General features: G+C 42.3%; 1 protein-coding gene across 1 annotated transcript in view; it reads right to left on the bottom strand.

Annotated features, from left to right (window-relative positions):
- LOC124776614 (esterase FE4-like) overlaps positions 1-12,403 on the bottom strand; it is a 219,884-nt gene that overhangs the window by 47,427 nt on the left and 160,054 nt on the right. The window contains exons 5-7 of the mRNA XM_047251697.1: positions 10,966-11,097; positions 10,638-10,788; positions 8,783-8,968 (exon numbers count right to left, since the gene is read on the bottom strand). Coding sequence (XP_047107653.1) covers positions 8,783-8,968; positions 10,638-10,788; positions 10,966-11,097 — 469 coding nt within the window. The remainder of the gene's footprint in view (positions 1-8,782; positions 8,969-10,637; positions 10,789-10,965; positions 11,098-12,403) is intronic.

Here is a 12,403-nt window from a genome sequence, read left to right as displayed (position 1 = left end):
GCGCTTCAGTCTGGAACCGCGCGACCGCTACGGTCGCAGGTTTGAATCCTGCTTCGGGCATGGATGTGTGTGATGTCCTTAGGTTAGTTAGGTTTAAGTAATTCTAAGTTTTAGGGGACTGAAGACCTTAGATGTTAAGTATCATAGTGTTCAGAGCCATTTGAACCATTTTGGAGACTATAACACTCTCTGTATATAGGCTCTCTATATGATAGACGAAGGGAGCGCCATCTGCGAGCGGAAAATCAAGGACAGACCTCACGGGTGACGTCCTCAATGAGTGAATGAAAAACTTAACATCAGCAGCACCTGTATCAACAACAAAAATGTTTTCTGCAGTAGCTACCTAACAATAGGATTACTATATGATTTCGGTAGGCCAATGTTGGGGAGAAGGGGAGAGAGATATTTTAGCATATTGACATTTAAAAAGTTTTTTCCCGAGATCATAAATGAATAGGGACTATGAATTGATAAAAAGTTTCGATATTCGATCAGTTCGAATTGTACTTTGTTGTAGACTGCAGTGCAGTGTAAGTTAGTGGGAGGAGTTAGTTTTCGTTATTCATATTTTAGTTTGCTTCTGATTCATAGGTCTTGCAATTAACTACAGCAGTGTAGCATAAAATAATTTCTGGAGTTTTCTGTTGCTGTAAGTAGTTAATTCTATAACGGATCAGCACACTGCACGTATGTGGGACTGAATATTACTGTCTTTCCAGAAAGTGGCGTAGCAAAACGTCTTATCTTAAAGTAAACGAAAATAAAAACTCCATTCCACGAGATCTGACGGAATGAGTAACCTACATTGTGGCAGTTGCAGGGCTGTTTCCCCTTAAGAGATTACAGATGCTTTCTGTTAAACAACCATCTTCTAGCTCTTCTGCATATGCCTAGCAATTATGCCTCCTAGCGTGCGATGTGGGAGAAGCAATTACGTCATTTACTTGAGTACATATTTTTTGTAATCTGCGGACTGCAGGTTGTTGCTCTCTAAAGCCACTACAGCAATAACAAAAGTTGTCGCTCTCAGACGTCCGACCCGTCAGTCGGCAAGACTCACCGGAGGAGAAACACCCCTCTGAAGATATCCAGCGCAGCTCTGGACGAAGCGTTAGGAGCTGAAGAGTTTCATGGACCACGACCTTACATCCCGGAAGGTTTACCAGAAAATAACAAAAGTGTCTTACTGATCGTAACATTACTCATCATTGATTCTTTAATAACAAGCTCATCTTATTTCGGATACAGTTATAGGGCCCTGTATCGTAGCTGCTGAATTTTTTTCCAGCTATTTTCTGCATAAGCACTTCGATTGTTTACAGGATGAACTCCGATAGCACGATTAACGCTGTTGTACCATTACTGCCACAGGTGAAATAGTACAAAAGAACTTTTGTCGACAGTCAGCATACGAAGAGTTTTGTCCTACCGAAATCAACATACATACATCGGGCAGTCTGCAGTCTGATAATGTATATAGTAGTAGAACTTTATTAGTTGTCTAAAATAATACACCGAGGTGAAAAGAGTCATGAGATACCTCTTAATATTGTGTCGGACATGCTTTTGCCCGGCAACTCGACGTGGCCTGAACTCAACAAGTGTTTGGAAGTCCCCTGCAGAAATATTGTGTCACGTTGCGTCTATCTGCCCGTCCGAACAGGTCTCAGTAGGTCCAGCGGTGCCGACCGACCGCCGTGTCATCTTGAGCCGATAGGTGTCAGTGGCTCCAGATATGGAGAAGCATTTGGTCAGTGTACCACTCTCCTGAACTTTGTCAGGCTTCGTGAACGGACTCGCAACTTCACAGTCAGACTGCTACCCATTGGTCTCACAAGGGCTGACACCACTCCATTTGCCAATAGCGCTCGTCAGATCCAGACAATCACTTATCCAATTGCTAGCCAAGCCCGACAGCGATTAATTTCGGTGATATGACGGAAAAATTGTGTAAGTGTTGCCGGCGCAGAATTATGTCCACGAACCGACCTCTCGGTTATGTTCCATAAATGTTCGATGGGTTTCATGTTGGGCGATCTGAAAGGCCAGATCATTCCCTCGAATTGGCCAAAATGTTCTTCAAGCCTATCACAACAACTCTGCAGGGTGACATGTTGTGTTGTCCTCCGTAAAAATTCCATCATTTTTGGGAACATCAACATGGATGGCTACAAATGGTCTCCAAGTAGCCGAACATAACTAGAGTTCCCAGTAAATTATATGTAAACGCAGCCCACTTCATTATGGAGCCACCACCGGCTTGCACAGTGCCATGTTGACAACTTGCTTCCATGACTTCGTGGGGTCTGCGTCACACTCGAACTCTATCATCAGCTGTTACCACGGTTTCACAGTTGTCTAGAGTGCGAGAGATATGGTCACGAGCCCAAGAGACGCTCTGTGGGCGATGTCGTTCGCAAAGTCATTCGCGTCAGTCGTCTGCTGCCATAGCCTCTTAACGTCAAATTTCAACCCCCACCGCACTGTCCTAACGGATACCTTCGTCCCACTTCCCACATTGATTTCTGCGATTATTTCACTCTGTGTTGGTTGTCTGTTAGCACTGACAACTCTCTGCAAACGCCGTTGCTTTCGGTAGTTAAGTGATCTCGGAATACTGAATTCCCAAACGATTTCAGAAATAGAATGCCCCTTGCGGCTAATCCAACTACCGTTCGGCGTTCAAAGTCTGTTAATTCCCGTCGTACAGACATGATGGCATCTGATACGTTACACATAAATCATCTAAGTGCAAATGACAGCTCCGCCAATATACTGCCCTTTTATACTTTGTGTACGAGATACTACCGCCATCTGTACATGTGCATATCGTCACCCATGACTTTAGTCATCTCGATGTGAACGAAATACTGCCGAGAGCGCCCAGTTTGCAACTTAAGATGGTTGCACTGAGAGGGGACGAGAGACTGAAGTAACAATAGGAAGAGTTTGATCAACATTGTAGTTGGGGTGGAGATAAAGGGACTGTCTAGTGGAGATTTAAAAAATGGGACCCGTTGTGAGAGACAGGCAAGAATACACACGTACGGATTAAGGTGAACTGTCCGTCGAAGAACAAAGATGCTCTACTAAACCTAGAGGCAAAACTACTTGTGGAGACTAAACACTAACACTTTGTGGGTACTTATGGCCATCCAGCACTGAATTTCGTTACAAGACATCCTGCGAAGCATTACTTAATGCCTTCTCTAAAAGCTACATGGAACATATAGATAGGAAACCCATTCATGATGGAAATATGTTAGATTTAACGGTAGCAAACAGACCTGGCCTCTTAGAGGATGTCCACAACGAAACTGGTGTCAGTGACTATGAGGCAATTATAGCAGCAATGAATAACAAATGGCAACTAAAACAAGTAGAAAATTTAATGCATGGTCCAGTCACTTCAATGTGACCACCGCCTGCCTTTGGCGTCAAACTGTAATAAAAAAAATGGTTCAAATGGCTCTGAGCACTATGGGACTTAACATCAGAGTTCATCAGTCCCCTAAAACTTAGAACTACTTAAACCTAACTAACCTAAGGACACCACACACATCCATGCCCGAGACAGCATTCGAACCTGCAACCGTAGCGGTCGCGCGGTTCCAAACTGAAGCTCCTAGAACCGCTCGGCTACACCGGCCGGCCACACGTAACAAAAAAAAGAAAACCTAACGGTGAATGCCATAATGTATAAAATTGCAAAACTGTGAGAGCGTGCATATGAAAAAATCCAGATGATTTGGTGTATAAAGTCTCTGTTCTGCCACAGGAGTGAATCACGTCGATGAGATAGCAAACTCCCCAGATTTAAACCAAATCGGGGTTCTGTGGGACCACCTCAATCGGTGTGTTCGCGTCATAGATTCTCATCCCAGAAACCTATTGCAGCTGTCCACAACTTGGACTCACCATGGCTCCACATGTCTGTCGGTACCTTGCAGAACCACACTGACGCTTTCCTACACGTCTCACGTTGCAAAATGTAGTTATTCAATCTTTTGACAAGTGGCACGTTACTGTAATTGGCAGTGTATGATCAGCGAATTAGACAAAGAACGAGTAGCTCCATATCTCAATGACGAACTTGAATCTTTTATCTCAAGACAGGAACTTGTAGAGCATCTGTTGGTCGAGTTTAAAAGATTTGTTGACCACCCACTGGACCGATGTATACTCACGAAGGAACATTTCCAATTGTCAATAAGTGATATTCATGAAATCTGGCGGGTGTGTAGAGGGCATAAAATAATGCAATACGGTATTTTTTGGTTTCTGGACAGTTTCACTTTCAAGGGGTAAAACACACCCCGAAAGATAATTTGGCGTTTCAAGTTTAGAGGCAATATCTTCGAAAAGATGATGTATAAAAATGTTTTTCATATGAAAGTTGGTATGTAATTAAGTGTATGGTCTAAAAATGTTATGTTTTAAGCATTTCTTTATAGGCTGTCATTATTGAAATGACTGTGTATCATAATAATGAGTTACTTGTTTTCACCAACCAACAAAATGCACTCATGTGAAACGGTAAACTAAGAAACAAAAATTAAAAAGAATGTAATGAGTAAAGCAAGAATTTAAAACATAAAACATGTATAAGTAAAATAAATAATTAGAATAATAATGAACGTTTAGATATTTTAAGTATGTGTGTTGAAAATACTCCACCAGTAGAGGGTTCATAAATGGTTCAAATGGCTCTGAGCACTTTGGGACTTAACGTCTGAGGTCATTAGTCCCCTAGAACTTAGAACTACTTAAACCTAACTAACCTAAGGATATCACCCACACCCATGCCCGAGGCAGGATTCGAACCTGCGACCGCAGCGACGCGCGGTTGCAGACTAAAGCGCCTAGAACCGCTCGGCCACTCCGGCCGGCCCAGTAGAGGGTACACAGCTTATTTTGCAAAAATGGTATATCAAAAACCAGCTGTTTATGCATGGATGTATGTAACTTGAAAGCTTCTTTAATTTATGTAGCAAAAAAATTTTACAATTTTCAAACAAAAAAATACGTATTGGATTATTTTGCCCTCTCTGCACACTCGCTAGATTTGATTAGTATCGTTTATTGAGACTGGGGACTGTTCCGTTGTTAGTAGAACAGTTCACGACGGTAAAGATTCTCCATGGTATAATGTCATTGTAAAAACCTCTAAACAAGGAGAGACTACTGCATAACATGGATACAACGAAGCATAGAGCTGTAAGTTGAACATGATGAATGAAACGCGTTTGGCAGTGAAGAGAGCAATGCGTGAAGCATTCAATCACTACCGTAGGAGAATGTTGTCTACAGATCTTTCAGAAAATCCTAAGAAATTCTGGTTTTGTACACGGTGTTTTCGCAAGAGAATATAAAAATTTAACAGGACATGTAGGTTGCTCCACTGAACAATTGGAAGTAGGAAACCTGGGGTCGGAGAAGTCAGCTTAAGAAGATAATATGAATAAAATAACATTGCTGTGTATTTTTTTCATTTACATTAGTTACAGTTAACTGCAGATACCATCATTGACACAATGAACGTATCATTTGTACTGTATCTTACAAAATGTTCTGAAACTGACGGCCCTCAACCTCATCGCAAGCATGACATAGGCGAACATTGACAAATATCCCTAGTGCGTTTCGAATCACATGACACGCAACTACAATTCTGGCAACTAATTCCTCCTCCGTATCCACTGGGGTCTCATACATGAGTGACTTTATATATGCCCATAGGAAATAATCAAGGGGATTCAGGTCAGGTGACATGGCTGGCCATGGAATAGGACCTCCCCTTCCAAATAAGTGACGGGGAAATACAGCACTGAGATGGCTGCGGACATCCGTACTGAAGTGAGGCGGTGCACCGTCATATTGTATCCACATCCTCTCATGAAAGCCAAGGGTACGTTCTCCAACAATTCAGGTAGAACTCTTTGCACGAAGCACAAGTATAGGTGGTCATTCAGACGGCCGGGTAGAAGATATGGCCCAGTGAGATTGTCGCCTACAATTCCGGCCCAGATATTGACAGCTAAACGTACCGGTACTTGATGGTGGGACTCTATTACAGCGTGAGGGTGATCTTCATCCCACACATGGCTATTCTTGCTGTTCGAAATACCATCACGATCAAATGAGGCCTCGTCAGTTAACAGCAGGGAGGTAATCTGGTCGGTCAACCTATTGTTGAGCAACCACTCATACAATGCGATCCTTAGTGCAAAGTCAGTCACAAGCATTGCATGGACTCGTTGTGGGTGAAATGGGTGTAACTGTTGTTGATGGCATTCTCGCCGCACGCTACTAGTATGTGCAGCGGCCATTTCACGTGCAATACAACTGGGTGTGCGAGTGGTCCTCATGTTTCTAGGTCCCTCGTTTCTTCTTTCCAATGAACCAGTCTCCCGCATTCGTCGATCGACAGAAATAAACGGCGTAACTGATGATGCTTGTTAGGAAACCGTCCCTGCACAGCCTTTCTGCAGCGAGGGCATTGTAACGTACTTCCCCATACACAAGGTGCATGTCAGTGACTACTGTACCGGTACTGCTCCACCGTACTGTACTGTACGTCTTTGAATAGCACTGAGTAATGAAACCGTCTGTCGTTCATTCACAGCACTTTCTGTCATGGTACAATGTAAATACGATACAACAGAGCCACCTTACGGACAATTAAAGTAAATAAAACCTACATCGCGACTTCCTAGTAATCAGGCTTGTCTTCCTTGTTTTCTTGCAAAAAATAAATAATATGCATGCAAATAAACAGCATAGTAAATGTAATTTATACGCATGTTACTTGTAAATAAGCTGGAAAACGGTAGTGCTAGACAAAGTGATAGCCAAGTTTACTTCCATATCATCTTAAGCTGGCTTCTCCGACCCCAGGTTCACATTGTCCAGTGGAGCATTCTCTATCTCCTGTTACAGTTTTGCACGCTCTTACGGAAAATCCCTGTGTAAAGGCTGTTAGTGGCACCAAAGCTACTTTCCAGTCACTCATGGACAAAACACGTAATGAAACAGAGAGTAGCGAAGCAAAATCCAAGTTGCTTAACTCAGTCCTCAAATGTTCCTTCATAAATGCAAACCCAGGAATACTGCCACAATTTAATCCTCGGACTTCCGAAAAGATAAGTGAAATAGATGTTAGTGCCAGTGGCATTGAGAAACAGCTGAAAACGTTAAAACTGAAGAAAGCCGCAGTGCCCGATGGAAATTCTATCATATTTATACTGTATTATCGGCTAAGTTAGCCCTTATGTTAACTACAATCTTACAAAAAAATAAAAAATAATAAAAAAATACGGCGTCCAGTAGTTGGAAGAAAGCACAGTTCATAAGAAGAATAGCAGAAGTCACCCTCAATATACCACTCAATATCCTTGCTATCCACTTTTTGTAGAATCTTAGAATATATTCTGTGCTCAAAAGTAGTGAGGTATCTCAAACATAATGACCTACTCCAAGCCAACCACCACAGATTCCAAATACATTATGTGAAACCCAACTGTCTCTTTTCTCACATGACACCCTGAAAGCCGTGGATCGAGGCAATCAGGTAGATGCAGTATTTCTCGATTTCTGAAAAACGTTTGACTCAGTACCACTCTTACGAACATTGTCATAATAACGATCGTATGGGATATTTGGCGAAATTCGCGACTGGATTGAGGATTTTTTCGTAGGAAGAACACACAAAGTTATTGTATTTTGTGTGTAGAATCATCGACATATGTAGCTTCGGGTGTGCCCCAGGGAAGTTATTGGGTCCCTTGATGTTAATGTTGTATATTAATGACTTAGCCGATAATATTAATAGTAACCTCTGACTTCTCGCAGATGCAGTTATCTACAGTGAAGTACAGTCTGAACGAAGCTGCACAAATACTCAGTCAGATCTTGTGACATTTCTAAATGGTGCAAAATTAACAACTTTCTTTAAATGTTCAGAAATGTAAAATTGTGCACCTCACAAAACTGAAACACAGTATCTTACGAATATATTGACAGCGAGTCACTTTTGGAATCGGCAAACAAATTCCTCAGTACAACACTTGGTAGGGACAGGAAATGGAATGATTACTTAGGCTTAGTCGTGAGTAAAGCAGGTAACAGACTTCGGTTTATGGGCAGACTAGTAGGGAAATGCAGTCACTCTGGAAACGAGACTGCTTACAAATCACTCATTCAATCCACGCTAGAATACTGCTTAGGTATGTGGCACCCCTACCACATAGGGCCAAGAGGGGATGCTGAGCCTTTTCAGAGAAGAGTAGCACTGTTTGACATTCGTTTGTCTGACTTGGGAGAGATCGCCACTGAAATGGCGACAAACCTGAATTGGGAGGCGTTTGAATACAATCGTAGATTATCCCACGAAAGGTTAAAAATTTCAAGAACAAGCGTTAAGCGAAGAATCTAAAGCTAAACCTTGGTCCTCCACTTATCTCTCCCGCAGGGTACGTGGAGGCGATATTAGACTGATTACAGCGCCTACAGAGGCATTATCTAATCAGGTATTCTTCCCATGCTCCATACCCAGTTCGAATGGCCAGAAATTCTAACACGTGTTACAACGCTAAGTACGAGTAGCCTCTGGCATGTAATTCGCAGTGGTTTGCGGAGTATGTACGTAGATAGTCGGATAATCTTTGTAATAATCATATTTGTCAACTAGTAGTTTATAAAGAACGTGAGACAACGATATTGCAGTTAACGGAACAAATATCACATGAAAAGTTGACTAGAAGGTTTTGTTGATGCCTACCTTTGCTCAGTGGAGATAAGATATGGTAGTGGATGGATGCTCCTCCAGCACTTTCGCCGAAGATAGTGACTTTGTCTGGGTCGCCGCCAAACGCCGCTATGTTCCTCTGGACCCAACGAAGGGCCTCTGTCTGGTCTTTGAGGCCCATGTTTCCAGGTACGACGTCGTCGCCGGTGCTAAGGAAACCTACAGAAATCCAATTCTATAAATATTAGCTGACAAGCAAATGTGTAGCACAAACTCACAGCAAATTAAGCGAATGATATTTAGCGTTACACAGGAATGGCTTGTTTACCAGCCGTTAAGTTAGTTAACTGCAGGCAGCAAAAGATAAAAGCAATAACGTGTTCGCCGAATATGGGATTAAAAATCATACAAATATTGAAAAAGCTGAGATCAGATGAACGTATATGGAAGTAATTGCAAATACTACGTAAAATATCAGAATAACTTTTACAGATACTGTTGCAATACGTGTACGGCTGCTTACAAATCACTTCTTCCACTACATTTTTTTGGATAGTGGCATATAGCATTATTTTGTTCCCTTCGATGGAATTTACAGTAATCGAAACGAGCGAATGGAGCAGATACACACACACAAAAAAAAAAGAAACAGCGACGCTAGAAAAAGAAGTACAGTTACTAACAGCAAAACATAAAAAGTAGGAGAATATCTTTTATTGTGTTTTTAAGAAATCTTTCAGGCAACAGTATTCTAAATTACTGAATTTACAAACTACATTAATACTACGAAGTTCTAGTGACACCATCCAATTTATCATCAGCAATAAAGTATCCTTCCACATATAGCGCATTTTCTGAAATCTATCTCTTGCTGCATGACTTTCTTCTTAGAATCTTGTAACGGCAAAGAGTTGGGAAGAGGATCAAGTCACTGCACCAGAAATCCAGTGTTCCAGAAACAAAACGGGACAATATTACAGGTCTATTCGTCTCAGCAAGATACCGAAAGAGGAGGGCGAGGATGTAAGGGCAAAGATGTGGGAAGTAAGATCATACCCATAGCATTCATTCAAATCGCGTGGTAATGGTTGATAAGAAGTAGGAGAGAGCTACTAATGCACGTTTTTATCAAACAAATAAGACAAATGTAAGCAACTATCAAGCCTTCTCGGCCTTTTATTGGTCTCGGTAATTGATACACTCATTTTTTACAAGCTCTGCGTTCTCTCCGTGAAAATCACGTGAAGTCAACCAATAACGACGTCATTTGGATGGGTTACGAATGATATTGTGTCAGCACATTGCTTTCCGCGCCGGTTTCAGCATTGTAGACCTTGGTGCCGCAACGTTTCACTCTAGTTACTCCTCGATTGCCATCACGAGGTTGAGTGCATGCCGTTGCAATCCTTTTACCAAGTAAAATTTACCTGTCACTAACAAGAATTGAACCCTGGTCCTCCGTACGGCAGTCAAATTCGATGATTGCTCGGAGGCGGACTGATATGATCGATACCCACATGAGTTAAAACGTATTATCAGTTCGCAGTTAATCTTTTGAAGGACAACATCAGAAATTCCTGATGACTGTCTCAAATAAATAATGCTCTTCTAGCTAAGCTAAATAAAAAAAGGCAGCTTAGGATTATATTACCGTCGGCTTATAACACTGCGAACGTACTGAAGTTTCGCTTTCTTAAGCAACTGTAGAATGAAAAGGCTGCTTAACTGGACAAAATAATGGACTTAGTTACCCATGGATGTACTGAAGAAATTGTCATGTTATTGGTCTTCAGTATTTCAAGGAAACTTCCATTAGAAACGAAACTTAATAGAGTGTTCATGAAAGTAGGATAGTTAGCTGTACAAGATAGAATTTTAGACGTGTTACCTAGCAGTCCTAGGCGGTAGTTTATACCGACAAACACAATGTCGTTGTCAACAAAGTAGTGTGGTGTGGCAGTGTCGCTTCTTCCTTCCCTGAAGCAGCCTCCATGAATCCAGACCATTACATTTTTCAGGGTTTCGTTCGTCGTTCCCAGCTGTGAAAGTACAGAAAATAACCAATGTTTGGTACAAGAGTACAGTAATCCTTCGTTGAAGAACAAAAACATGCAGTAATACGAAGTTTTATCATCAAATTCATTTTCACGTTATTAATCAATTAAAGACACATTCGTTAAACTAATTAGAATCCATCCTAGTTGTAGAGAACGTACTACTGGGCTGTAGACGTTGAGGAAGAGGCAGTCCTCGTTGCCGATCACCTCGTTGCTGTAGAACTGCGGGCACGGCGACCCTGGCTGAAGAGCGTCTCGAACGCCGCTCCACGCATTCTTGCTCACTGGAAGCTGTGACACAAAACAGGCTGTTGAGGTAACGACTTTCACTAGAATCAGACTGGGCTACTAACTGTTGTTGTTGGTGTGGTCTTCAGTCCTGAGACTAGTTTGATGCAGCTCTCCATGCTACTCTATCCTGCGCAAGCCTCTTCAGCTCCCAGTACATCTACATCCACATTTATACTCCGCAAGCCACCCAACGGTGTGTGGCGGAGGGCACTTTACGTGCGACTGTCATTACCTCCCTTTTCTGTTCCAGTCGCGTATGGTTCGCGGGAAGAACGACTGTCTGAAAGCCTCTGTGCGCGTTCGAATCTCTCTAATTTTACATTCGTGATCTCCTCGGGAGGTATAAGTAGGGTAAAGCATTATATTCGATACCTCATCCAGAAACGCACCCTCTCGAAACCTGGCGAGCAAGCTACACCGCGATGCAGAGCGCCTCTCTTGCAGAGTCTGCCACTTGAGTTTGCTAAACATCTCCGTAACGCTATCATGGTTACCAAATAACCCTGTGACGAAAGGCGCCGCTCTTCTTTGCAACTTCTCTATCTCCTCCATCAACCCGATCTGGTACGGATCCCACACTGATGAGCAATACTCAAGTATAGGTCGAACGAGTATTTTGCAAGCCACCTCCTTTGTTGATGGACTACATTTTCTAAGGACTCTCCCAATGAATCTCAATCTGGTACCCGCCTTTCCAACAATTAATTTTATATGATCATTCCACTTCAAATCGTTCCGCACGCATACTCCCAGATATTTTACAGAAGTAACTGCTACCAGTGTTTGTTCCGCTATCATATAATCATACAATAAACGATCCTTCTTTCTATGTATTCGCAATACATTACATTTGTCTATGTTAAGGGTCAGTTGCCACTCCCTGCACCAAGTGCCTATCCGCTGCGGATCTTCCTGCAATTCGTTACAATTTTCTAATGCTGCAACTTCTCTGTATACTGCAGCATCATCCGCGAAAAGCCGCATGGAACTTCCGACACTATCTACTAGGTCATTTATATACATTGTGAAAAGCAATGGTCCCATAACACTCCCCTGTGGCACGCCAGAGGTTACTTTAACGTCTGTAGACGTCTCTCCATTGATAACAACGTGCTGTGTTCTGTTTGCTAAAAACTCTTCAATCAAGCCACACAGCTGGTCTGATATTCCGTAGGCTCTTACTTTGTTTATCAGGCGACAGTGCAGAACTGTATCGAACGCCTTCCGGAAGTCAAGAAAAATGGCATCTACCTGGGAGCCTGTGTCTAATATTTTCTGGGTCTCATGAACAAATAAAACGAGTTGG

Source organism: Schistocerca piceifrons, chromosome 2 (assembly GCF_021461385.2).
Source record: "Schistocerca piceifrons isolate TAMUIC-IGC-003096 chromosome 2, iqSchPice1.1, whole genome shotgun sequence".
NCBI classification, from domain to species: domain Eukaryota; kingdom Metazoa; phylum Arthropoda; class Insecta; order Orthoptera; family Acrididae; genus Schistocerca; species Schistocerca piceifrons.
This window is presented reverse-complemented; position numbering and strand designations above follow the sequence as displayed.